General features: G+C 42.2%; 1 protein-coding gene across 2 annotated transcripts in view; it reads left to right on the forward strand.

The window, feature by feature from the left end:
* Positions 1–1,965: 1,965 nt before the first annotated feature.
* The window catches only part of LOC149321659 (ubiquitin-like modifier-activating enzyme 1), a 79,309-nt gene continuing 54,117 nt past the window's right edge, over positions 1,966–27,157 (forward strand). For both annotated transcript variants that reach the window (XM_089526448.1, XM_089526440.1), the window contains exons 1-12: positions 1,966–2,064; positions 3,506–3,568; positions 4,155–4,323; positions 6,463–6,597; positions 7,557–7,663; positions 9,414–9,504; positions 11,803–11,947; positions 15,794–15,891; positions 17,525–17,671; positions 18,369–18,527; positions 24,897–24,998; positions 25,365–25,445. In XM_089526448.1, coding sequence (XP_089382574.1) covers positions 3,513–3,568; positions 4,155–4,323; positions 6,463–6,597; positions 7,557–7,663; positions 9,414–9,504; positions 11,803–11,947; positions 15,794–15,891; positions 17,525–17,671; positions 18,369–18,527; positions 24,897–24,998; positions 25,365–25,445 — 1,290 coding nt within the window. In that variant the 5' untranslated portion in view covers positions 1,966–2,064; positions 3,506–3,512. The remainder of the gene's footprint in view (positions 2,065–3,505; positions 3,569–4,154; positions 4,324–6,462; positions 6,598–7,556; positions 7,664–9,413; positions 9,505–11,802; positions 11,948–15,793; positions 15,892–17,524; positions 17,672–18,368; positions 18,528–24,896; positions 24,999–25,364; positions 25,446–27,157) is intronic.

The following is a 27,157-nucleotide window of genomic DNA, read 5'->3' on the forward strand; positions in this document are numbered from 1 at the left end:
GATTAAAGTAAGCAGCAGGTAGAAGGCAACCCACCCCCAGGAAAGGCTAGCTTTCCCTACATATACTACCAGGGTGATCCAGGGGTCCTTCTTTTCAATTTCAGCCTTCTGTCCAGGAGGAATTCCAAAATGTCCTCCATTTGGAGCATGATCCAGAGGCATGTATTTGTATTGATATGAGTCTTTTTAGCTTTTCTTTGGACACGTGCCACCTTTTTATTGACTGCCCTCCATTTTGCTGCACCTTGTCCTCCTTGGCAGTTGGGAGGATATCGGGTCACCCTGTATATGACAACGTCTGAGCTTGTCTCAGGGAACTGGCTTTTCCCAGACACCAATTCATTCAAATGGTGTGCAGTTCTCGAAGCCTGACAAGGAGGAGCAGGGGAATGAATGAACATAAGAAGTGGTTGGGTTGCCAGGTTGATTATGTGCTGGTGGGGGTTGTGGGCCTTCAAGTTGTTTCTGACTTATGCCGACCCTAAGGTGACCCTATCATGGGGTTTTCTTGGCAAGAGTTCTTCAGAAGAGGTTTGCCATTGCCTTCCCCTGAGGCTGAGAGAGTGTGACTTGCCCAAGGCCATCCAGTGAGTTTCATGGCTGAGCTGGGAGAAGGAATTGTTCTTTGTCACACAATCAGCTAACAAGCAGTCGGCTACTGAAATTCCTTCTTGTTGTTGCATACCTCTAAGTCATTTTTTACTTATGGCACCCTTATCACAGGGTTTTCTTGGTGAATTTCTTCAGAGGTGGGTTGCCATTGCCATCCTTTTTAAAATCTTTTAATCATTTTTTTTATCTTGTAAGCCACCTTGGGTCGCTTCCTGGGAGAAAGGCGGCATAGAAATGAAATAAATAATGATCATCATCATCATGGAGCCCTGGTGGCGCAGTGGTTAAATGCCTGTACTGCAGCCATTCACTCAAAACCACAAGGTTGCAAGTTCAAGACCAGCAAAAGGGCCCAAGCTCGACTCAGGCTTGCATCCTTCTGAGGTCGCTAAAATGAGTACCCAGACTGTTGGGGGCAAATTAGCTTACTTGCTGTTCACCGCTATGATCTTTGGAATAGCGGTATATAAATAAAACAAATTATTATTATTATTATTATTATTATCATCATCATGTGAGGCTGAGAAAGTGTGACTCGCCCAAGGTAATCCAGTGGGCTTTTATGCTCCGATGGGGAATGAAACCCTGATCTCCAGAGTCATAGTCTCAGGGACGTAGCCAAGGGGGGGGGTTTGGGGTCCGGGCCCCCCCTTCCATTAGAAAAATGAATGGTGTGTGCTGCTGCACCGCCACAGCCAAGCCTCATTATAATGGTGGCACTTAGTCTGGACCCCCCCTTCCTAAAATCCTGGCTACGTCCCTGATAGTCTACACCATGCAGGGAACTATTAAAGGGAGAGGAGCCACCTCCAGTTTTCACGCATGGGCAAGTCACACTCTCTCAGCCTCAGATAAAATCAAAGGCATGCCCCTCCCCCTTGAACAAATCTTGCCAAGAAAACCCTATGATGATAATAATGATGATGATTTTATTTTCTTATATCCTGCCTTTCTCCCAATATAGGGACTCAAGCCGGCGGACAAGTATCAAACAACACAATTTAAAAACAATACCAAAATATTAAAATGCATAAATATAAAACTGAAAAACAATGAAACAGTTTTAAGGATTAAAACAGTTATAAATTAAAATACAATATATTAAAATACAAAGTGTTCAAGTGATAGGGTCGCCAAAAGTCAGAAAGGACTTCGAGGCACACAACAACAACCACAACAACAACAACCCCCCCTAGGCACTGACACACTTCCCCCAGGGGCTTCCGAAACCTCTAGGCACCAAGGCAGGGGAAGGAGGAGGAGGAGGGAGCCCTTTCTGGATCTCCTTTCCCCCAGTTCCAGGAAGGGCTGCGGGTGTTCACTTTCAGTTTCGTTTGCCTTGGAAAGAGAGAGGGAAGGCTGCTGCTGCCTTTGATGCTCTTTAGCAGGCTCCCTAACTGTGCTCCCTAAACGAGTCAAGCATCGCAGCTCTTGTCAGAGCTCTCAGTTCAGGTGAGGCTTTTTTCATTTTCTCATTTGTCTCAAACTGGGAATTGGCGCTGGTTTTCTATAGCTCTCTGGATGGCAGCATCTTCCTTGCCTTTGGCTGGCTTTGATGCTGCTGCCCTTGCTTCCTAACTTGGCTTAGTTCCTGCAGTGTGGATACATCTTATCCCCATGGGGTTCTCTGACCTTTAAAGCCCTACAAGGTTTGGGTCCAGGTTCCCTACAGGATGGCCTCCTTCCATTATTGCAATATGTTTTTAGAATTGTTATTGGGTCCCTTCGGGGAGAAAGGCGAGATAGAAATAAAATAAAATATTATTTTGTGGGTTTTTCGGACTACGTGGCCATGTTCTAGAAGAGTTTATTCCTGACATTTCACCAGCATGAAAGCTTTCGACTTCACAAAATAAAATAAAATGATCCATCCCATACACACAAGTCCAAGACACGCTGCAGAAACCAGTTTGAGACCGCTTTCCTGGGAGCTGTACTTTATTGTGGCACCAGAGCTCTCTCATAGAGAAGGCTAAATGTCTTACAAACACTAAAGTTCCCAGGACTCCCTAGCACTGAGCCAGGGCAGTTAAAACGGTCTCGAACTGGATTATTTCTGCAGTGTGTTTTGGACCTCAAGTCCTCTGGCAAACATTTGCTCCATTTAGCCAGGAATATAAGTTAGCAACTGTCAGCCAGAGGACTTTTTCTTTAGCCTTCCCTCATCTGTGGAATGACCTGCCAGAAGAGATTTGAATGTGCTGTCCGTATTTAAAACAGCACTCAAGACAAGGCGTATCCAAATAATTTTTAAACTGTGAATTAAAATGCTGAATTTTAAATGTAGGCTGTTTAAAAATGTGTATGTCTTACTTGTTCTTTTATACTGTTGCATGTTTTAATTAATGCGGTTTAACTGATGTTGTTACTTGTTGATTTGTTGTTGTTCCACACCTTGATCCACAGGGAGAGGTGGGTTATAATAATAATAATAATAACAATTTAAATAATAACAACTAATGAATAATAATAATAATAATGTCTACAATCCATACTTTATCTTAGCATTCAAATCTGACTCATAACAAGAGGATGATCTTATTATTATTATTATTATTATTATTATTATTATTATTGGGTCATCCTCTTGTTATGGGTAACAGTAGGTTTCAAATTCAAGCTGCAACCCAATCCTTATCTAGGGCTGCAGAAATAAAGCACTTTGATATCACTCTTAAAACTGCTATGACTTTATTCTACAAATCCTGGGATTTGTAGTGGGGTGAGGCACCAGTGCTCTCTGACAGACCAGGCTGAATACCTTACCAAATTTCAGATCTCAAGATTCCACAGGATGGAGCCATGACAGCTAAAGTGGTGTCGACCTGCTTTATTTCTGCAGTGTGGATACATCTTGAGTGTATGTCTTGACTCTTCTCTTTTTGATGGGCAGAACTAGAATGAGTGCCTCAGAGAGCCTTCCTGAGATCGACGAGGGACTGTATTCCCGCCAGCTGTGAGTCTTGCAATAGATGATGTGGAAGCAGGGGATGTTTTGGCTGAGGTCAAAAGAGATGTTAGCTGGAATAGGTCATAATTTTATATACAGGGCCAGTAAGGGATATACAGTAGTAAGCAGTCCATGAGTTGGAGGAATAGGGCAGAATAGATTAAGACTAAGGTGCAAGAGAGTGCCAATGTGGTATAGTGGTGTGAACATGGACGGTGACCTTAGAGAACACAGTTAAAATCTCCATTTGGACATGGAAACCCAATGAGTGACCTTGGTCAAGTCACAAACTCTCAGCCCGAGAGGAAGCCAATGGCAAACCTCATCTGAACAAATCTTGCCAAGAAAATCCCTTGATAGGGGATGCCTTAGGGTTGTTGTAGGTTGGCAACAACTTGAAAGGACACAACCACAACCCCAAGGTGCAAGATGGGCAGGGCTGAGATGTGGTCAGAGCTGAGACTATTGCTTGGCAAGGGAACCTCAGGGAAGTGTGTAGGTTAAGGTTAAAAGAGGGCATGGGAGGGAGTAGTATTGTACCACCTTTGTGTTCTGACCATGTTCCTAATGGAGAGGTGTACCTTTTCCCTAGCTATGTGCTGGGCCGTGAGGCCATGCAGAAGATGGCAAGAACTGATGTGCTGGTCTCTGGGATGAAGGGACTCGGGGTGGAGATTGCCAAGAACATTATCCTTGCAGGTGTGAAATCTGTCACTGTGCATGACCAGAACAAGACCCAGTGGAGTGACCTTGCCTCACAGGTACATTGTTTAGTGGCTTTGAGCACAATCCTAAGTGGCAAAGATGGCCAAGGACCAGGTAAGTGGACTCTAGCCTAGCTGAAGCTGTGCTTCTTTTTTAAAAAAAACCTTCCTAGTCTTGAGGTGTCAGAAATTATTTTGGACGATCACACCCCGGATGAACTGTGGCTGTGACCAGTGGAGACTGCTGGTTCCCTTGTCAGTGGGGTGGTGCATCTGCTTCTGTTTTAGTCCAAGGTTTAAAGGTGCTGCTACCCAAGGTGCTGAACTTATTTTGCAAATATGGTTCTGCCCCTTGGGTAGCTATTTTAGAGTTTGGACTTAAATTCAAAGCAGAATCATCATCCCACAGGTATGAAAGCTACCATCCTAGAATGGCTGGGCTGGGCTGGAGAAGGTTTGTATATGGCATAACTTGGCTCCTTCCTCACCCCATTCCTTATCTTGTTCCAAGGAAGGCTGAATTCAGTAATGTAAACTGTAAATTATGTGTCAGTCACTTTTTATGTCCCAGCATTCCAGTTGAGTCATAAATAATCTGAACGATTGGCAGATCCTAGTCAATAGCTTGCTGAATGACCACAATTCAAAGAACAACCACAGTTAGATAATTTGTGGGGAGCTAAACTGATTTCATGGTTGAACATGGTTTATCATGATATTCAAACAATTTGGGAATGAGTTAATAACTCTCATGAGTTAATTGCTATCATTATGTTTAAAAGCAATTGAAGGAAGAAGTGCTGTCAATGTTGGTCCCTGAATTTCATAACAAGGCATTTTTGATTAATGTTAAAAGTCATCTACTAAAGTGGCATTTTATTTCTTCTGTCTTTCTGGTTGCAGGGATTATTTTTTGCAGCATTGGTATTACAATATGCCTGATCTGTGCTAAAATATGAATTATTTGTGCTCCTTAAACTGAAATCCATTAAATAAGCTGTAAGGGATCTCTGGTTCCTCCTTCTGCTTTTGCCTGAACTGGTTGAGTTCCCTTGAGACCACGTATCTTATCTAATTAACCCTGGCTGCCACCACCAATTTGAGTCCTCTCTGTTTAGCAACGTAACAGAATGTTGCTGGAGATTCCACTTGCACTTTCTGCCTATGATACTGTAGGTAAGCTTCTCTCCTTTCCCCAAATCCTGGCGAAGGCCAGGCCAAGCTAAGATACATGAAAAAGGAGTCTGATAGAGACAGAATATCTTTAAAGGAAGGATTTGTTCTTAGTAAGGAAATTCTGTAGCAAAAGGGTATCTCTTTACATGAAGAATCATCATGTTCTTCAGGTACAGATAGAAAGTACAAGCTACAGAGTAGATTATTTTAGCTAAATCAAGAAAAGAATCAAAGGGACAGCAATGTTATAGTATAAAAAGACATAAAGGAAACTACTTTGAGACAAAGTGAAAAAATGAAATCTGCTAGTACACCACTGGTACCTGTTCCCAATATGTCAGATCTGGCTGTGATGACACGTGACTGTATTACATCCTGTTTGGACTTCTGTAGCACAGTCTACTGTTCTGAAACTTCAGCAGGTCCGAAATGCTGCAGCCAGAATTCTGACTGGGGCCCATTACATACATTACATATAACTCCCTTGTTAAAACAGCTTCATGGGCTAACAATTCATTTGCATGCATAATTCAAAGTGCTGGTCATCACATACAAAACCATATACAGTATAGCTTAGGTCTGAAAGACCATAACTCCTCATATGAACTTGCCAGAGTTTTAAGATCTCAAGGAAAGGGCTTTCTGTCAGGCCTGCCACTGTCACAGGCACACTTGGTGAGGACACAAGAGAGAGTCTTCTCAGTGACTGCTCTCACCCTCAGGAATTCTCTTCCACAGGTGGCTAGATTGGCCTCTCCACTATCCTTTGGTTGCAGGCCAAGGTCTTTTTGTTTTGTTTTAATATATAATCATTCACATTTTAATGGGAGTATTTGGTGGTGTGTGAAATCTGGGAGCAGAGCTCTAAGTCAAATCCTGAATCTGCTCTTAGTGCACTGAATCTGGTGGGAGAACAAGCAATAAAATGGTGAATTTCTTCTTCATTTGTAGTATAGAATTATGCCAGGCCTCGGGGTGGTCTTTGTTTTTTCACCCTTAGCATTGCTGTATTTCTTGCAGTTCTATCTGTCGGAGGGTGATATAGGGCAAAATCGAGCAGTGGTCTCCAAGCGCCATCTCAAAGAGCTAAACAGCTATGTCCGTGTGGTACCCTATACGGAAAGACTGTCCGAGGGCTTCTTGTCTACTTTCCAGGTAAGAGACACAGAGCTGCTTGTCTCCTGCCACAGAGGAGGGAGAAGAAGCAATTCTAGTGATGCTTGAGACAAGTCACTATTTTGGCTATAGATGCAAGAGCTAAGCCAGGAATGGGGAGTATGCAGCCTGTGGGTCACATGTGGTCCCCAAGTCCAAGTCTGTCATTCTTGAAGCAAAACCTACCCACCTAATTTTGATTCATTCATTTATTCATTTTTAAAGTCCTGGGTTGATGTTCAATTTGTTTCACAAATGCAATGGTTTAACTCACCCCTCCAGGAGCTCCCAAATCCCCAGATATAATGAAAAAATGCCACAAATCAACCCCAAATGGCATAATATAACAACCAGAAGTGACACTGCATTACTTCCGGGGCATTCAGGATATACAACTGTAGCCAAAGGGGTCTTGGAAGTGAAAATTGGCCCCTTACTCCACATGCAGGTCAATGGTTAGTGTCGGTTAAGAGGTTAGTGTCTAAATCAATGGGTTAGTGTCTGTTCCTTTTCTAATAGCAATAAGGCAGTAGGCCAATGCCTCATTCTTCCTAATGGTGGTAATTGACTTGCAAGTTATTTTCAAGTCCTCATGGGTGTTTTGCTCAGCTTGAAATACCAGGAGATCTTGTCACTGCCAAGCCATACTGCCCCTGTGGGGCATAACTATGTTGTGCTGCATGATATACCTTGTCTGGCACTGAGCACATACACAAGAAGTATCATGACCTTGGAAAAGTTGTTTTTTTAGATTATAGTTCCTAAAAAAAATTTGGCCAACATGCTGACTGGATGACTAGAGGAGCTATAGTTCCCAAAACATAACTTTTCCAAACTGTGGATCTATTTAGAAACTGCCTCAATTTTGTACTATGTTCTAATTTCCTTGTGTGAGCAGGTAGTACATACGATACTTGCTCCTGCTGTCATCTTGTGGTAAACCTCAATGTTTAATGCAGGTTGTGGTCTTGACCAACTCAACATTGGAGGAACAGCTGCATATCAGTGATTTCTGCCATGCCAACAACATTTGCTTGGTCCTAGCTGACACAAAGGGCCTGGCTGGGTATGTGCTACTCTTATGGTTTGGGCCTTGTTCTGAGGTGGGGAGAGGAGATGTTACAGTGGAGATGGCAGAGACTGTGGGTGGAAGGAGAGTGGTTGCTCATATTGACTTCCAGTGTGGTGGTGGACTGGAGCACTAAGGGGCAAAAAGACTCCCTGCAGTGGCATAATGGTCAGTTCTGAACTGCTGGCACTCACAGTGACTGTTCCCATAGCCACACACATCCAAAGGAGGATCCAAAAATGTAGACCACCAGGTTGATTCCTATCAACAAACTAGTTATCACAGTTTTTAAAAAAAATAATGTTATTAAAATTTCATTATTACAGAAAGAAAACAAAAATTATTACAAAGACATTGGAAAGGGGGGGGGGAGAGCAAAAATGCATAAACAAAAGTCCTAAAAACAAGTTTAAATAATAAACACCTCAGTTATTGCAGCTTTAACATCACTGGGAGTAGCTCCTTAATAAAGTGTTAATCAGTGGCAGTTCGTGGCTTCCATGTCAGAGGGCAAAGAATCTGGTCTGGGTTTTTGTCTGAACTGCAAAATAACTGCTCAGGCGGCCTTGGTATGTGTGGGTGTTGTGTGCCTTCAGATTGTTTCCAGTTTATGGGCGATTCTAAGGTGAACTGATCTTGGGGTTTTCTTAGCAAGATTTGTTCAGACGAGGTTTGTCACTGCCTTCCTCTGCGGCTAAGAGCATTTGCCTATTCCACAGTCACTGAGTGGGTTTCATGGCCAAGCAGGGAATTGAACTTTAGCCTCCAGAGTTGCAGTCCAACACTCATACCACTATGCCACACTGCCTTAGATAGCTCATTTACAATTCAGACTAAAACCTGGAGTGGAGTCATCACCCCACTGACACTGGTGTTAATTGTCTATTCAAGTCCAAGAGTCCTTTTGTACAACATAGTTAAAATACTATGACTGCAATCCTACCTGCCCTCAGCATAGCAAAAACATGCACCGTGGGAGATATGCTACATCAGCACTATGCAGCCCCCCTGCAGAATGTCAGCACTGCACAATGCATGTCATCACTGAGTTCAGCTATGCAGTGTGCAATTTCACACAGTGTTCAGCTATAATGCACAATATATGTGCAATTCTGCTTCCACTGCTATCACCAGAATACTTTCCATTTTGCTATGGCAAATATTTCACAGCACATGGGTTGAGTATCTTGTACATGTGTATGTCACTAACAGGATACAAGGCTGTGATGCAACTTGAACTGCCATGGCTGCATCCTAGGGAATCCTGGAGTTTGTAGTTTGGTCTGAGGCACCAGAGAAGCTCCCAGGCAGAGCATTCAAAAGGTCCCTCCCTAAACTGCCAATCCCAGAATTCTATGGGATGTGGCCATGGCACTTCAAGTGCTATAACTGTGTAGTGTAAAAGGGCCCCAAGCCACCCGAAAATATTTTGAATATAATGTTTCTGGGAAAATCCATTCCCCATTATGCTACTGTAGAAATTGTAGTTAATCCCAGAGGTAGGTAATAGGCTAGACTTATTGGAATGGGTGTATGTGTGTGGCTGATATCACTGTCTCTCCTGATTGGGGCATTTCAACTGTTGGGACATTTCAGTGTTGGGGCATTTCAACTGTTCAAGCCATGGCACTACAATTATGGTTCTCCTGGCAGGCTAGGGTACTTCTGGGGTTGGGTTCAGGACTGAGTATACCATATTGGAATGCAAAAGTGTTAGAAGTATGCCCTTTTCTGCTTCTGTCTCCAGACAGCTTTTCTGTGACTTTGGAGAATGCTTTGTGGTACATGATCCTTCAGAGGCTGAACCTGTCTGTGCCACCATTGAACACATTACCCAGGTAGTTTTCTTCCCTTTATAAGTTGGATACTTCTGGATGAATGGCTCCTAACACTACCCGTCAAAAGGCACTGTGAACCAGTGCTGCCTCCCCCTGTCTTTGGTTTGATAACCATAAAGATGCATGAATGAAGTGACATCAAAACATGGAAGGCTGCAGCTGGAAGAGGCTGATAGCAAGATCTCATCTGTAAAATTCTGTGAATGAGGCCTCCTCTGGGGCTCTTTCACATTATACAGTTATAATGCCAAGATTCCTCTTTAACAGCCATGTCATTGTTCTATGGAATTCTGGGATTTGAAGTTTAGGATGGGAATGTGAAATTCCCAGCCAGAAAGCTCTAGTTTTTCTCCAGCCTGTAAACCCCAGGATTCCATAACATGTTGTCATGGAAGTTAAACTGGGATATAATTGTGTAGTGTGAAAGGGCTTCTAGAAGCAAGGGGTGTCTCCTCGCTAGTATTCTGCATTTGACATGTTCATCTTCTACATCAGGGATGTGAAAAATATAGATTTGAGGCTACATGTGGTCTCCTAGAGCTATTTGTGTAGCCATTAACCCTTCCAGACTCCCCAGACTCTTTTCCTAGTCAAAAAAGGGCTGTTTGCCTTTCAAATAGACTTCTGTCTATCACATGGCACTTTCCATCATATGTGGTGGAACTAAAAACATGCAAAAATATACTGGAAAAAATCCACAATACATTACAAAACATCCTAAAAATTAAGGTTGATGAAGATCCAAAAATGTACTTATTAAATATGCTCTTCGACAAAAAGCTGGAACAAAGATATGGTAAACTAATATTTTATATGATAACCACTGCTAGAATGTTATATGCACAAAAATTGAAGGACAATAAAACCCCAAGTACAGTGAAAGCCACGCAGGGAGGAAGGGGCGGCACGTCCCATAGGGACTAATGGGTTGCATACCACCGGAATGGATCCCCTGCGTAAAGCAAGGGCGCACTGTATAAATGATTGGTTAATGAAATTATATGATATCATAGAAACAGACAAGCTGACACATTTACTGAAAAAGAAATCTTTAGAGAGTTTTAAGAGACAGGGGGATCCTTTGATACATTATTTAAGAGTCAGTTGGGGAAATAACTCTATTATAAGTCTGGAATGAAATATTTGGAATGCAAGTAAGCGAAACACTGTAAATATTATTTAAATCAATTTTGGTATTTATAATTATGTGGTACATATTCTTTTTTGCTCTTTATCTTTAGTTAGACTTTTGGAGTATTGTAAATATTAACAAATCTCAGAAAATCAGAAAAGAACAGGAAGGACACAATTACATGTTTTAGTTTTATATGTTAAGATTTAAGATTAGTTTTAAGATATAGTTTATGTTTTACCAAATTATGTCATTTTGTTTTGTCATGTTAGTAATATATTTTGTTTGTTTAGTTAATTTTCATCAAGTATATAAAAAATTCAATAGACTTCTCTCTCTGTGTGTGATCCTTGCTGTCTCTGTCTCTCTCTCACACATATTGCACTGTGAAGTCGAAGGCTTTCACAACCACCATCCATAGTTTTTTTGTGAGTTTTTCAGGCTCTGTGGCCATGTTCTAGAAGACATTTCGCCTGCATCTGTGGCTTGCATCTTCAGAGAATGGTAGCATGGAGGTTTGTGGAGCATATATACTGTGTGACCCTTGGTTGGGGGGAGGGGAGATTTACATGTTAATCTGTGTTGGCCTGTTGGTGAACAGCCAGGCCTCAGGGTGGGAGGAATATGTGAGAAGGCTTTGTATTTATTTAGTTAGTGATCCATTGTCTGATGGGGTTCATTTGCATGTGCTAAGTCTTGATTTTGGTGTTTTTCAGGACTGGTAGCCAAACTTTGTTTACTTTCAACAGGAAAGAAGAAACCCTTAAAGTAAACAAAGTTTGGCTACCACCATTCTCTGAAGATGCCAGCCACGGCTGCTGGCAAAACATCAGGAATAAACTCTTCCAGAACACGGCCACACAGCCCAAAAAACCCACAAAAAAACTACACATTGCACTGTATAGAACTTTTTTTTTAAGCCTCATTTTTCAAAACCAGAAGTAGATTTCTAGCCTTTTCTTGATTTGATTCTCCCCCATCCCTCCTGGTATTTGCCCCCCCCCCCTTTTTGCAGTCTACATAGCTCTGGAAGGGTCCTAGGAACAGGACAATGGCCCTCAAACCTGCTGCAGTTGTCTACTTGTGTTTTAAATGCCATCAGCATTTTTCAAAGAAGCCTTAGCTGAACTCACGAATAACCACTGTCCCATATACTCTTCCCACAGGAAAACCCAGGCATACTGACAATGGCTTGGGATGATGAGCAAGGACAACACCCCCACTTTCAGGATGGTGACTATGTGATCTTCTCAGAGGTTGAAGGGATGACAGAACTGAATGGATCAGAGCCCCGTCTCATCCGTGTGAGAGGTAACAAGCTTTCTATTTCTTTGCCCTCACGTCTTCATGTGTCTATCAGCTGCAGACAGAAAGTGCCCACAGAAAATAGTTATTATAGGGCAGAGGTGGGGAAAATGTGTCCTAAGGTTATTTTGAGATCCTCTAGCACCTCCTCCCCAGATCTGTTGTTGTTGACTGCCTTCAAGTTGACTCCGACTCATGGTGACCCCTATCCTCCACTGCTGTGCTTAGATTCTGTAGGTTCAGGCTCATGATCTCCCTGATTGAATCTATCAATCTAATGTGGAGTCTTCCTCTCTTTCTGCTGCCTTCTACTTTCCCTAGCATTATTGTCTTTTCTAACAAGTCATGTTGTCTCATGATGTGGCCAAAATACAACAGCCTCATTTTGTTATCTTTGCTTCCAGGGAGAGTTCAGGCTTGATTTGTTTAAGGATCTAATTGGTTGTCTTTTTTGCCATCTACGGTATCCTAAGCACTCTTCTCCAGCACCACATCTCAAATGAGTTCATTTTCTTCCTATCTTCTTTCTTCACAATCTAGATCTCACGTCCATATATGGTGATGGAGAATACAATGGTTTGGACGATCCTGTCGGGTTTTCAAGGGTTAAAGTCAGCACACTGGGAAATGCTTAGATGTTTGTGTGTGGCTGACCATGAGCATCTAGACTGGGAAGGACAGGGCTGATCAAGCACAGCTGATGCTCATAGCCTCGAGGACACTTTGGTGCCTGTGTGTACTTGTGCCTGGCTGATGAAATACCTGGCTGGATTGCACAGGGGAACACTTTTCAGTGTTACACAGGAACTCACTGAGTTTGTGAGACGACATGGTCTGAAGGCTATATAAACTCAGGGGCTTCCAGTAATTGCTTGTGGATTGTAGTAGGAGTTTGGTATTCATTTGAGAGATCTGTATTATAGCACTATAAATAAAGCACTTTGGGAGACTTGGCTTGTCTGGTCGTTTATCAGCTGAAGCCTGGCATTGGTTGCTGTGTGTCCCCGGAGGTTCCTGCATTTCTTCAGTTCCTGGAAGACATCCAGTTGCTGTTATCTCTACTGGGAATTGGAACCACGTTTCTGAATTTGCCAGCTTACTCTGCCATAAGCCAACATTGGCTACAGGGCTCAAATGAGTTGCTGACAGATCCGAAATTTAGTGATCAGTTGTATGTCTTTACAATTCAGGATCATGTCTAGATCTTGCCATCGCTAGTCCTCTAATTTCTTGATTGCAGTCTCTGATTGCAGTCTGGGTTGAATTTATATAGATCCTCAGTGGTCATTATTTTTGTTTCCTTTATCTTCATCAATAAGCGTGCCTTAGCACTTTCTTCTTCGACTTTCCTTAGTAATTGTTCCAAGTCCATGATGTTTTCTGCTGGTAGTATAGTGTCATCCGCATATCTCAGATTGTTAATATCCCTTCCTCCTATTTTCACTCCTCCTCCTTCTGAGTCTGCACCTGCTGTTCGGATGATATTTTCTGGATACAAGTTGAACAAATACAGTGCGCCCGCGTTATACGTGGGTGCGCTTTATGCGGTCTTGAGCATACACAGTCTTGAGCATACGTGCTCAAGCCGCAGGGCGCAAGGGGAGGCACGTCCCATTCAAATGAATGGGTGTGCATGCCCGTGGCGCCCTGCGCGCTGCTGCACTGCCACGCACGAGCCCCATTATTTCCAATGGGGCTCGAGCATAGGCGGAATTTGCCTTACGCGGCGGGGTCTGGAATGGATCCCCTGTGTAAGGCAAGTGCGGACTGTAGGATGATATAGAGTGCAGCCTTGCCTTACCCCTTTGCCAGTTGGAAAGCATTTTGTTTCTTCATATTCTGTTCTTCTAACAGTAGCCTCTTGTCCTAAATACAAATTTATCATCAGGACAATCAAATGTAGTAGCACTGCCATGTCTTTAAAAGCAATCCATAGCTATTCATGATCTATGTAGTAAAAGGCTTTGCTATAGTCTATAAAGCACATGCTGATTTTTTTCTGGACTTCCTTGGTGTTGTGCATTACTCATCATATGTTTGCAGTATGGTACTTAGTGCTTCTTCTTTTCCTGAACCCTGCTTGCACCTCTGGGATTTCTCTCTCCATATATGATTGAAGTCTGTCGCAGAATTTTGCTTGCATGGGAAATTGATGCTATCTATGGTCCTATATTGCTGCAGCTTTTTGTGTCTCCTTTTTTGTAGATATTTGTCCCCAAATGCACTCTAAGACCCATGGGGAAGTTTTGCCAAGTTTTCAGGTTCCCAGAGGCCATTGGGAGCTAAATATATTTGTACGTTCCTTTTTAAATGAGCAATGAAGGATGCAACCTACCAAGGTCTCCTTGGGAGGCCAATTTCCCTCCCTTTCTCAACAGTTGCCTACCACAGATATAGAAACATCAAGTGCATGAGCTGGCAGAGATGTTTGGAGAGGAATTTTGACAGAAGGATAGTGTGGTGCTTTGTTGGTGGCAATAGCATCTGATGTCTTTTATGTTAGTCACATGGGGAATCTTTGGGTTTTGGTCCTGTCCTAAAAGTAGCTATTTGATTCTTATGCCCAAAATAATTTCACCACTTCGTGTTGTTGTTGTGTGCCTTCAAGTCATTTCTGACTTACGATGACCCTAAGGTGACCCTATCATGGTTTTTTGGGAGGCTGAGACTGTGACTTGCTCAAGGTCACTGTAGAGAAGTGGTGAAGGAGGTGCGGGTTGAATGGGCGGAGAAGGAAGGAGGCAGGCGGGAGGAACCTGGGGAGGTGAGAAGGAGCAGGAAAGAGGTCTTGCACAGGTGGAGACAACTTGGGAAGCAAGGGATGCACCCTGAGAGTTGGAGGCGGAGCAAGGGGACCCTTTTAAGACAGAGAGAGAGGCACCGGGGGAGGAGACTACGACGCGGAAGAGGGGGTCACGGAGAGGACTGCGGGAGAGGGAGAGGAGAGGGCTCCCTGATCCCAAGATCAGCAGTGGCTTCCTGGCATCTGGCTGCGTCTTTTCGCCACCTGCGGGTAGGGCCTCCCCACATAGCTCGCCCCGCCAGTCCTCATTGGGAAGGAGTTCCCAGGGGGGAACCCTACAATCCAGAGTTAGGGTGGACCATCCCAGGACTTCCGGGAGCTGAAGAAACTTGGTGGGAGTGCAAGGAGGGACGCCTCCAAAGAGATGGATGGGGTGCCGCAAGAGTACAGGCCGAGGCGGAGTTTGCCAAAAGAGCCTTTAGACCTCTATGGCCGGAGGCTTCAGAAGAGGAAAGGACTCCTCATGGTACTGACTAAAGAAGGACTGTGGGAAGGGGCACTGAAGTTACTGGTCCCTACTCATTACCCAACATTGTAGCGCTTCCCTGTGGAAAAGGGGAGCCCTGTTTGATTTATTAAAGCTGCAGTTTTGTTGGAAGTATCACTTGCAAGTCTTCTGAGTATTTCTTTCACTGGGAAGCAAATAAATGGATCCCAAAGGAGGCCTTCCCAAAGCCGGACCTCCGACCCCGCCCACAGTCACCCTGTGAGTTTCCATGGCCAAGCAGGGAAACTTGGTCTCCAGAGTCATAGTCCAGCACTCAGTCTGCTACACCACACTGACTTGTACACCTTGTGCCGTTCATTTAAAGTCCACAATAAAAACCAGATGGGGTATACTCACAGCAGAGGAATGTTGTAAGACTCCATAACAGAAGAGAATTGCCTGGGTAGATCAAGACATCTTCAAAAGAAATACACAGGTCTGTATGGTGGAGGTTACATTGATAGGCTGTGGGTTTGTGGAGTGGGTGGGTTATTTAGCTCCAGTGCTATTGACCTTCACAGAGAATAGGAGGGAGTTCTAATCTTCTGTGCAATGTGTCTAGGGGAATACAGCCTGGAAGTTGGAGACACGTCTTCCTTTTCTCCATACAAGTGTGGTGGGATCATCACCCAAGTCAAGATGCCTCAGAAGTACTCCTTTGTACGTATCCATCTCTGACCTGTTGAGATTGCAGGACATAGAAAAACAAGGCCCTTCTTTTCAAGTTGCTTCACTGGTCTGGAAGCCATGCCCTATTAAGAGCAGTTTAGAGAGCTGGGTATGTTTAGCGTGAGGAAGAGAATGTTAAGAGGTGATATGATAGCCATGTTTAAATATTTGAAGGGATGTCATATGGGGGATGGAGCAAGTTTGTTTTCTGCTGCTGCAGAGAATAGGACACGGAGTAGTGGATTCAAACTACAGGAAAAGAGATTCCACCTAAACATTGGGAAGAACTTCCTGATGGTAAGAGCTGTTCGACAGTGGAACACACTGCTTTGGAATGTGGTAGAGTCTGGATTGTCATCTGTTGGGAGTGCTTTGATTGTTTCTTCCTGCATGACAGCAAGTTGGACTGGATGGCCCTTGAGGTCTCTTCCAACTCTGTGATTCTATTCTTCTAGATGGAGTGACCCTTGAACAGTCTTATTGCCATGGTTGAGCATTTTAGCTGAAGACACAGCACAGTACAACTTTACTATGACAGAAAGATCAGAATTTTGTTACAGTCCAGGGCTTCTCCTCTGACACGCATGAGTCTGTGCAGAAAATTAAGGTGTGACATGATAATGCAATAGGTATTAGCACCCTCTTTGCTTTCAGATCTTAGGTTCAGTCCAAGGCATCGCCAGTTCAGACTGAGAAAGACTTCTGCCTTAGATCCTGGAGAGCCACTACTATCCAGGGTAGACACAGCTGGGCAGCCTCTAGTCTTCTAGATGTTGGACTACAGCTCCCATCATCCATAGCCAGCATGGTTTATAGTGAACAGATGGTCCTAAATCCAACTGTTAGGCCAAATTAGTGTTATGTTTACTGAATCAATGAAACATACAAGTATTGACTTACAAGTACTGACTTACAAGTACTCATTGAGTTTATTCTCCTTGTGACAAATAGTTGGATGTAGGCCTTACAGACCAACAACCTTTGGATGGCTGCACATTTCCCAATGATAAGATACAGTAATACAGCCCCCCCCCCCACCTAGATGTTACCCACCTCTTGATGTAGACCATAGATGTTTTAATGGTCTGCTTTGATATATAGGGCAACATATATTCACTGGCAAGGGTAGGGAGATCTTGGGGTGTGATCCTTTGAAGGGAGAAACACAGATTAGTTACTTCTAATTCCCCATATATACTTGTCTATAAGTCGACCTCATGTATAAGTTGAGGGCTGGTTTTGGACCCAAAATTATGGATTTTGATATGACCCATGATAGGTCAAGGGTAAAACCTAGATACATGTAACAAAGGATTTAAAGGATGGAGCAAGGAAAACAATGCCAAAGAATTTACATGATTCCAGCAGGAATAACTGTTTGTGCTCACACTAAAGCCTGAATGGATAAGAGAGTAGGGGAGGGTCAGTGCTTCCAGGACAGATTTCAGTCCTCCCTTTCACCAGGGAAGTTCATTTTTAAATAAGAGTTAAAGTACATTATTTACATTGACCCATGGATAAGTCAATTCAGGTTTTTTGGGTCAATTTTTTGACTAAAATTTCTAGATGTATACTTGCATATATACAGTAGTTACCCTTTCAGCTAATCTCTTTGCATTCCCAGAAATCACTGCGTTCCTCCATGGCTGATCCTAAGATCAAGACACCAGATGAAGGGAAGCGCTCTCGTTATCGCATTCTCCACATGGCTTTCTGGGCACTACAGCTATTCTGGAATGAGATGCAGCGACTTCCCAAGCCCAGAGATCAGGTAAGTCTTTCTAGTCTTTTGCTTTTGCTTTCTAAGAACTCATGTCTTTCCCCTAAGCTTCTTAATGCTCTCATCTCTAAGCTGTGCAACATTTTTTTACCTCCTGCACTAGAGAGAATGCCATGATTTTGTTTCCTCAAAGAAAATGTACTTCTTTGTGGGTTCTATGGGGCAACTACAATTGAATATTGCAAACACTATTGCAGTTTAAATCCAGAGAGAGAGGGAGAGCAAATACACAACAAATTATATATTAAATGACACTTATACACTGTCCCCAAGGTTCCACTCAATCAATTAGGTGCTAGTACAGGACTTTATTGGAGGTCTCTTCTACTTGTACTGTTGCAGTAGTTCTGCAACATTTGGTCCGAAATAAAACCTAAATAAAAAAATACAAAATAGATGCAAATGCATAACAGAACTTCCACTGTAATGAATTTAGCCCTTTGTCCCCTCCTAAATACACAGTTAAAAACTCTGCTACCTTACTTGATGTGAAAACATCCTAATCCTTATACCTAGCAACTGCAGCTCTTCTCCTCTCCTGCTCTTCCTCCCTTTCTGAACTCACCTAGTAAGAACAGCCCGTTCTTTAGGGTTTCCTCACCCACTGGATGAAACCAGTCAATCACAGGAGTTACATAAGCATTATGGTGTCCCTTTGCCACTCTCACCTATAGTTATTCCATGGCAGGCAGATGCAGAGAAGATGGTGGAGCTGTCACAGACCTTACCTATGAGTGGGGAACCACTGCAAAATGATCTGATCCAGACATTTTCATATGGATGCGCTGGTGACTTGTGTCCCATGAATGCCTTCATTGGAGGCTTAGCTGCCCAAGAGGTACTGAAGGTGAGTAGCAGGTCCTTGTAAGAATGGATGGCTTTGTGAGTTATTTGGAAGACACTTCCCAAGGTGGTGGAACAACTTTTTTTTTTTACTCAGGACATGAAGTTCCACTTTAAGAAGGAACCACATTCCAGCAGTTCACAAGATTAGGTGCACGGGTTGAGGTCAGGGCACATTAAGGAAGCAAGATCAGAAGTAATTCTTATTTACTTTACCCTCTTCCACATTATAAAAAGTCCAGCTAAAGTCTAGTCATGTCTCCTGAGGGATAAGTCCTAATGCAGTAGGTGCTGGCCTGCAAACCAGAGCTTAGTTCCAGCTTCTAAGCTATGAACAGTGTCTTATTTCAGAAGAAGTTTGCATCCAGCCCAGTTATGTAGGTTCCCCATCCCAACCTTACAACAACCCTTTAAGTTGGTGTTGCTATCCCTCTTTACTACAGATGGGGTGGGGGAGGACTGAGGTTGGAAAAGAGAGTCACTTGCTTGAGGCTTAGTGAGTTCATGGCCACTTCACTACAGCAGCCACTGCCTATGTCCATTGGGCAGATGGCAAGAGAACATTCTCAGTATTTCACTTTGCAGTCTAGGCAGTGTTCAAGAAAAAATATAGCACCCTCCACATCAGTTGCAGGTGAGTCTACCAAATGAGGTATCTCTGGTCACAGACACTGATAGAAGATTTCAGGATTTTAACATTTCATCCCATCTGCAAACCTGTAGCACTCCTTGCTTTAGTTATTCTACAACTGACTAATGCATATGGAATTATTTTTAACACTTAGAAGTAGTGCTCCAAAATTATTGCTATTATTACTATTACAATAAGAATTACTTTTCCTCCTGTTAAGTAAGAGTCTGAAGCTTTCCAAGGACAGACTTTCTATTAGTTATAATGAGTCAGACTCCAGAAGTTGAATCAAGAAGAGACAATTTGGGGTTTTTCCCCCAGAAAGGTTCATGCCCCATTTCCCTCTATGTCACCACTGAACTTTAGGTACTTACCTGCCCTCTTTAAACCAATCTAGCTGGTTTTGGTCTGGATTTTCCAGTTCAGATTGTCAGCTGAACATTTTGAAAAATGGATTCAAGATTAAGCAACTTGAAATTAATGCAGATATGATTCAATTAACATCTAGTTTTTGTCTGCTTCCCCCAGTCTGTGGAATTACCTGCCACCTGAAAACGCTGACGACATTTAAAACAACATTAAAGACATATCTCTTCTGGCAGGCCTACCCAGTCAATTTTAAATCATGACTTTTTAGTTTTGTATTTTAAATAATATACTCATATGAGTGTATTTTAATGGTTTTATAGTATTGGATTTTAACTGTTGGCTTTATGTTCTCTCTCTCTCTCTCTCTCTCTCTCTTTTAATTGTGTTTTTATTTTAACATATTGTACACTGCCTCAAGCCTTGAGGAGAGGTGGGAAAGAAATAAAATTTGTTGTTGTTGTTGTTGTTGTTAGTTTTGCAGTGGTTATTGCTTAGAATCTTCCAATTCAAAAGGAGAAAATCTTCTCATTCAGAAGAGCTGCTTCAGATTTTTTTTAAATTCTTTATTTTAAATTTAAAATATATACAGGACAAATAACATACGTTCATTCCACTTCTTGATTTAATGCTAACGTAGGTGTGGTCATATACACACCTGTGATGTGTGGGAAAGTTCCCAAACTCACCTCAGGCTTGAGCCTCATACAAGCATTATTCATGTGTGTGGGAATCTCCTAGTTGTTAAAGTGAAGAGATGTGCTCTGGAGCCACCTTCTGACTTGGGAACACTACCTGGACCAAGGAACAGGTTTATACTCAAGTAGCTGCCCGTATGTAGGTTTCCGTTTGATTTGGGTACTAGTATGATTAGGTCAGGAGTCCCAGTCATTTGAAAGCTTTCTTGTGAGTTCATGCATACACACCTTCCCAACAGAAGGCTGTTTTTGCAAGTGGACATCTGTTGGCAAGGTCAGGCACCCTGGAGAATGCCAGGGCTGGAGCCTTGCTCCTCAATAATTGTACAGTTCTTGCTTCATGTGGGTAATGTGTGCAGGGAACATTTGTCAGACACATGTTGTTTTAAAAATTTTATTGTAAAGGTTTTTTTAAAATTGTGAACCACCTTGGATCCCTTTCTGGGAAAAAGGTGGCCAAAATTAAATAAATAAATAATTTAAAAATTAAAAATGTCTAATGGTTCAGTCCCATGTACACATATTAATAAAACACAGAGTCTCATTGACCTCCACAGTTTTCTCTCTCTTAAGAAATATGGGAGTACACTGTTAGACAAGCATCTAACTGTTGCCCCTTGCCAGAGGTGTGCCTTCAGACATCATTAGAAATTCAACTCAGAGCTGCCAGCAGGTTTAAGGGGCTCTAGATAACATCTCCTCTGTGGCCTCTTTTCTCTGTCAATACAGGATTGCCAGAAGGAAAACTGGAGATGACTCCTGTACTTTTAGTCATTGTGTAGAATTGGCTGTATGACAAGCAATACTTGCTGAAACCCCCTCTTCTACTCAACCATAGGTACTCGAGGCCTGTGCAGTTTTCAACTTGGCAATTCTGGTCAATAAACCCTAGTGCAGGGGTAGGCAACCTGCGGCCCGTGGGCCGGATGCGGCCCGGCAAGGCCTTGGGACCGGCCCCCGCCCGGTCCTGCTGCCGATTGCCGCCGGAGCCTTTGGCCTCTTGCGTGAGGGCATGGGGCCTTTGGCCTATCAGGAGGAGGTGGGCAAGGGGGGGCAAGCGGCGGGCAAGGGGGGCAATTGTCTATAGAAGCCTCCGAAACATGCATTTATATTAACATTTTTAAAAAAATCAGCTATTTTTTTGCGTGTCCTCCATTTTTTTTAAAAAAGTATCCTCTATTTGAAAGTTTTGTCCTACATTTGTCCTGGTTTATTTATTTTATTATTTTTTTTTAAAAAGTATTTAATTATTTAATTTTTGGCTTCGGCCCCCCCAGTAGTCTGAGGGACAGCAACCCGGCCCCTGGCTCAAAAAGCTTGCCTAACCCTGCCCTAGTGGGCTTATCTGACTGCAGTGACAGCACCCCCAGGCATCACTGAGCCCTTGCATGTAGACACCTTTTTAATTTCACACAGGTTGCGGAATGATGTTAGGTCAGGATGGTGGCTAGAAGCAACAACAAGGTGCTGCTCAAAAGGGGAGTTTTGGAAAAAAAAAGGCAGAGAAAGGATACCAGGTGTTGTTGCTAGACCTATTCATTTTTTGGCTATTTGTGTCACTGCAGAATGTCTGAAGGGAAACAGCAAAACTTTCAGTTAAACACTGTCACTTGTGGGTTTCCCTTCTGCAAGTTGTTTCTTCAGACATGATATTGCACATGTAAAACATGAACACATCTGGTGCTCATGCATCCATTTCAAATAATATCTCTTCTACAACTTGTTCAACTGCATCACAGAATTTGCTGTAGTTATTTGTTGTCAAGTTGACTGTGACTTATGATCCTATGAATGAGAGACCTTAAAGACACCAGCTTATTAAAATAGGTATCATATATTTTCTGACATGCATGAGAAGGTAATTTTAATAGTGACCATAATTTCCTTCAAACATGTTCCTACTTGTATTAACATTACAATAATTTAAACAAACTTGTATTGTTAAGTGTCTTACACTTTAATGTTGCGTAACATAAAATATAAGCATAACAAAATGTACAGCTTGATTTTCAGGAAGGCTGCTTCCTTCTTGTGTTCCATTTCTCACCCATATGTAGTTATTTCTTTAATCTCAGTTTTGTTCATTGACTATACAGAGGAGTGGCAATCCATTATTTGGACAAGATTCTAATATACAAACAGTTGTTGTTGTTGTTGTCCAAGTCGTTTTTTGACTTCTTTTCATTCACTGATGGTACTACGATTTTATCAAAGGTCCACTAGATGGCATCTTAGCCTTGGAGACTTTCTCTTGACTAGGCTGTGAGTCTAGATAGATAAAAAGTCTCGGTTTGTTCCTCTGGTAAGGTTTCTGATTTTATTTTAGAAATCCATATGACATTTTCATCATCCCAAAGTATTTCCTGTGAACTCCCAGCATTACCAGAGACCTTTTGTTCCCACCCCTCAAGTCATTTATTTTTAACCTAGTGGTTTCTAAAATGAAATAAACCAGTTAATGTCTGCCTGTTCGGTCAAGTAATAGGAAAGAACAAAGGAAAAATTCTTTTTCAAGGATCTGGTATTTAGGTAGAGTGTTTACCTACACATCTATGCATCACATTGGCCAAAAATGTGTGTGTGTGCGTGTGTGTGTGTGTGTGTGTGTGTGAGAGAGAGAGAGAGAGAGAGAGAGAATGCATAACTGCAAAAGAGGACTCTGTTCTGCATACGATTTGCATGTGCTGATTTGTTATTAAGTGACTTCAAGACAATTCTAATTTATGGTGACCCTATTGTAGGGTATGTGGGTTTTTTGTTTGTTTTTGGCAAGATTTATTCAGAGGGAGTTTGCTATTGCCTTCCTATGACATTGAGAGAGAGAGAGTGACTTGCCCAAGGTCACCCAGTGTATTTCTGTAGCTGAGCAAGGATTTGAATCCTGGTTGTCTGGAGTTGTAATCTAACACTCAAACCGCTACACCACACCGGCTTTCCCTCATATAGCAGCATACTTAGACGAAGTGCATAATTACAAATGAAAGATGTCGATGTCAGGATCCCTTAAAAATGTTTCTTCTGAGCAACTACTCAACAAAAACCTGGTCTAGAAGCACCCTAAGATCTCAGCCCCTATGTACAATATGTGAAATGCTAATACCTGAGAGAATTGATGAAGGTATTATAGAATACTTTGGCACATGTTGACTACAGAAAAACAGAGTGTTGCTGGTAATCCAATAGCTCCCAGTCTGGTCCTGAATAGTAACTAATTGCTAGATATCTCATAGCATAGGTTAGGCAATATCTTAACCTGTTATTTTCTGATGTGAGATACCTGATTCTCAAAGGATGTTTAATGTAGAATGAGCTGAAGGACATATGGATTGCCAAACAGTCTTGCAGTCCCACAGACCCAGCTGAAAACAGGAGAAAGCTACAAGACAACATGAACACTGAGATCTCTGTTGCATTATCTTAAGGAAAATCCATGGCAGGATGTGATGTTAAATCAAAGTGAGAATGACAAATATGGTACTTTAAAGACTGTTTACAGCTATATCTCATTTAATGAAGTTACAGCTATACCTCATTTAATGAAGTTCATAAGTTCCTGGAAATTACAGAAATAACATGGAAAGAATAGGAATAGGTTTCTGCCCCCAAAAAGAATAGCACTTCATCATATTCCAGTAGACTTTCTATTCAGAATGAACAATATGCATGCATGAAATGAAACAACCAGATCAAGTAAGCTTTGCATAAGTAAGCAAAAACATTTCAAACCTTCTAAAGACCATTTTGATGCTTATAAAATGCTTCCAATGATGACTTTTCTTTCACTATTCTCCATTTTGTTATGATTTCCACATTGATGGACAAACTTATAAATCTGTAGGGGTTTTTGGGGGGGGGGCTTGGGTTTTTTTTTGTTTGTTTGTTTGTTTTTTACATGCGGCTGGTAGCTGATGGGGCAGGCTTCTATAGTTTCCCCTTTTCTCAATAAGAGACTTTGGAGACAGCTGCTGTTTACTTTGTCTGGAAACAGACCCAGCTGCAATAGGATTGTCTAGAGTAGAATACTGCTATTACTCAACTCAAACTTTGTTTGTTGGATTGTTAACTAAGGACATGCTGCTGCAACCTGATATCAAAAATCTTGTGTTTGTCCAGCCATCTTTGCATCCTCCCAATACTAATGCAGCTAAAAGATGTCAAGCTATACAGAAGTTGGGGATGAAATGGGGGCTGGGTTAGTATAAATAGCATTTGTAAAAAGGAGCTTTCTCCCCAGAGGCTTTGTTAATTGGGGTATACCTGTATTTATTAATTATAAATATTTATATTCCAACCTATAGCGTGAGGTCTCAGGGTAGGATATTAAAACTCAGTAGCTCAGCCAAGGAAAAAGAGGATTAGTATGACTATATCATGAGTCTTTTGTGACCCTGTAAAATATAATAATCCAATCTCAAATGTGTAGTGTGTCTTGAGCAGAAAACAGAAATGAGCATGAGGGTGTCTGGGTGAAAGGACCATCCCCAAGGCTCTTCATGCACTTTGTACTTTCTGTTATAGACAAAGAGATGAAGAAAGGGCTTTGCACTTGCATTGAGGAATTGTGTGTATTTGCAGTGCAACATTACTAGTCAGTATTGAGGCCTTCAGGGCTCAAAAGGCTGAGCACTCCTGTTTAGAAGATGACCTGGGCACACTTTCCTTTTTGTTCTGCCTACAGGCTGCCTCAGGGAAGTTCACCCCTCTGGACCAGTGGCTGTATTTTGATGCCTATGAGTGCCTTCCTGAAGATGTACAGCTGACAGCAGAAGATTGTGCTCCAGTGAGTAATTGTGTGGTTCGTATTTTTCCAGTGCACAGTTAGAGTATAGGATCACCACCCTGTTACCCCCTCCCCTTTTTTTTTAGCTTAGATTAGAAGGAAGTAAGATAGTGCTGGTATGCTTGCTTCTCTTTACTGGATCTGAATCTACTGTATTTCTCTGTGTTGCCTTGTGGTGGGCCATCACTTTAAATCGCTATGGGTTGCTGGAGAACCATCCCTCCCACTCCCTCAGTCTCTCTCTATGCTACTAGATGGGACATCGATAAAGAGACTAAACTAAGGAACAAGCCTTCTGCCATAGACCTGTTTGAAGCATTCTTGTTGGATATCTAATATCTAATATCATACACTGTTCTTTGACAGTGTGACAGCCGCTATGATGGGCAGATTGCTGTCTTTGGGATCGACTTCCAGAAACGGCTTGGGAAGCAAAAATATTTTATGGTGAGTAAGCAGGCTAAATAATGGGGTGCAGGGAAGATATTTCATGGGGAATCAGATGAAACAAAAATCTTGCTATTTTGAATGCAGGAGATGCTCTACCACAAGTCAGGTTGTGTATTCCTCACAATAGTGTAAAGTTTTTAAAAGCACCTGCACATCATTCTTGTGATTTACCAGTATCTACTGGCTCACAGTCTGGTTATCCTAACAGCATAATATAAGCAGGATAGTGAGAGCCTGAGCAGCAAAGTGATGCTATGGAGGACACTGTTAATGAGGAAGAGAAAACCAGCATGTCATGGATTTGCCAGAAGTTAAAAGGGAAATTCCTTCCCTGGTCCAGTCTCCACTGTACCTTATTTCCTGTTGCTGCGTATCAGTAGTGCAGTTTTAAGACAGTATTTCTTAAACTGCCCTTTCCTCCAGCTAAAGATTCTGTTACCTTTCATATTGATTTGAAGTTTTATGCAGTGGATCATCAGCAAGTACTTGTCTGTCAATTCTCCTTCTGTTGGGTTGATTTTAGAATCTCCAATATTTGTGGTTAGAGCATGTTTTACTCCTCCCAGTTTGCATTTGTAGCCTGCAATCTATGGTGATCCCTGGTTGAAGATAATGGATGCTGTAATCTAGCAGTTCTGGAAATGGCCAGATTGGGAAAATATGGGGTATTTCATGTCAATTTAGCTGTAGTTTTTCCAAATTCCCTTCATAGGCCTGCAAGTTAAAACTGAAACTCAACGAGATTGCTTTTTTTGCTAGTTGATGATAGTTGATTAACTTGCGTGTTGATGTGAGATTGTAAAGTCAAAGGCTTTCATGGCCAGCATCCATAGTTTTTTGTGGGTATTTTCGGGCTATGTGGCCATGTTCTAGCAGAGTTTCTTTCTGACATTTCGCCAGCATCTGTGGCTGGCATCTTCAGAGAATGCTTTGCCTGGAAAAAGTTGGTTGTATATATACTGTGAATGCAGGAGTGATTTGCATGTGTATTGTTCTGTGTTAATGGCCGGCCTCAGGCTGGGAGGCTAATGCAGAAAAGGATTAATATCTGCTTTTGTATTAGCCTTCCAGCCTGAGGTCGGCCATTAACAAAGAACAATACACATGCAAATCACTCCTGCATTCACAGTATATATACAACCAACTTTTTCCAAGCAAAGCATTCTCTGAAGATGCCAGCCACAGATGCTGGCGAAACGTCAGAAAGAAACTCTGCTAGAACATGGCCACATAACCCACAAAAAACTATCTTGTGAGATTGGTTTGACTTTCATTTTAGTGCTTCTTTTTCAACTGTTCTACGGCAGAGGGAGTGTTGACTGCTTTAGCCTGAAAGGTGAAGACTGATTTTTGCATGATGAGTAACTGACCTAGATTTGTTCTGCAGCTGTTATTGGAGTTTCTTTGTAAATACAGCATTTGCTACCACAACTGCTGAGAGAGAAATCTGGAAAGATGGCATCCCAGCTACTGTAGTCAATTGTTAAAGGTGGTCTCCAAAATTTTATCACCTCTACTATTCAGTAATGATGCAAAGAGTAATAACAGTAATTATTTGGGGTTGTACCCGGGGTATCACCTACTATAGGCCTGAATATATAGAACCTATGGGAAATTGAGAATGGTTCCATTGTTAGTGAGGTTTTGTTACCCGTTGCTTGAGGGTGTATTTGAAACCAATACAGAACAGATCTGTCACCACCATGGGG

This window comes from Sceloporus occidentalis, unplaced genomic scaffold (genome assembly GCF_023333645.1).
Source record: "Sceloporus occidentalis isolate IW3139 unplaced genomic scaffold, rSceOcc1.0.p SCAF_1, whole genome shotgun sequence".
Classification (NCBI taxonomy): Eukaryota; Metazoa; Chordata; class Lepidosauria; order Squamata; family Phrynosomatidae; genus Sceloporus; species Sceloporus occidentalis.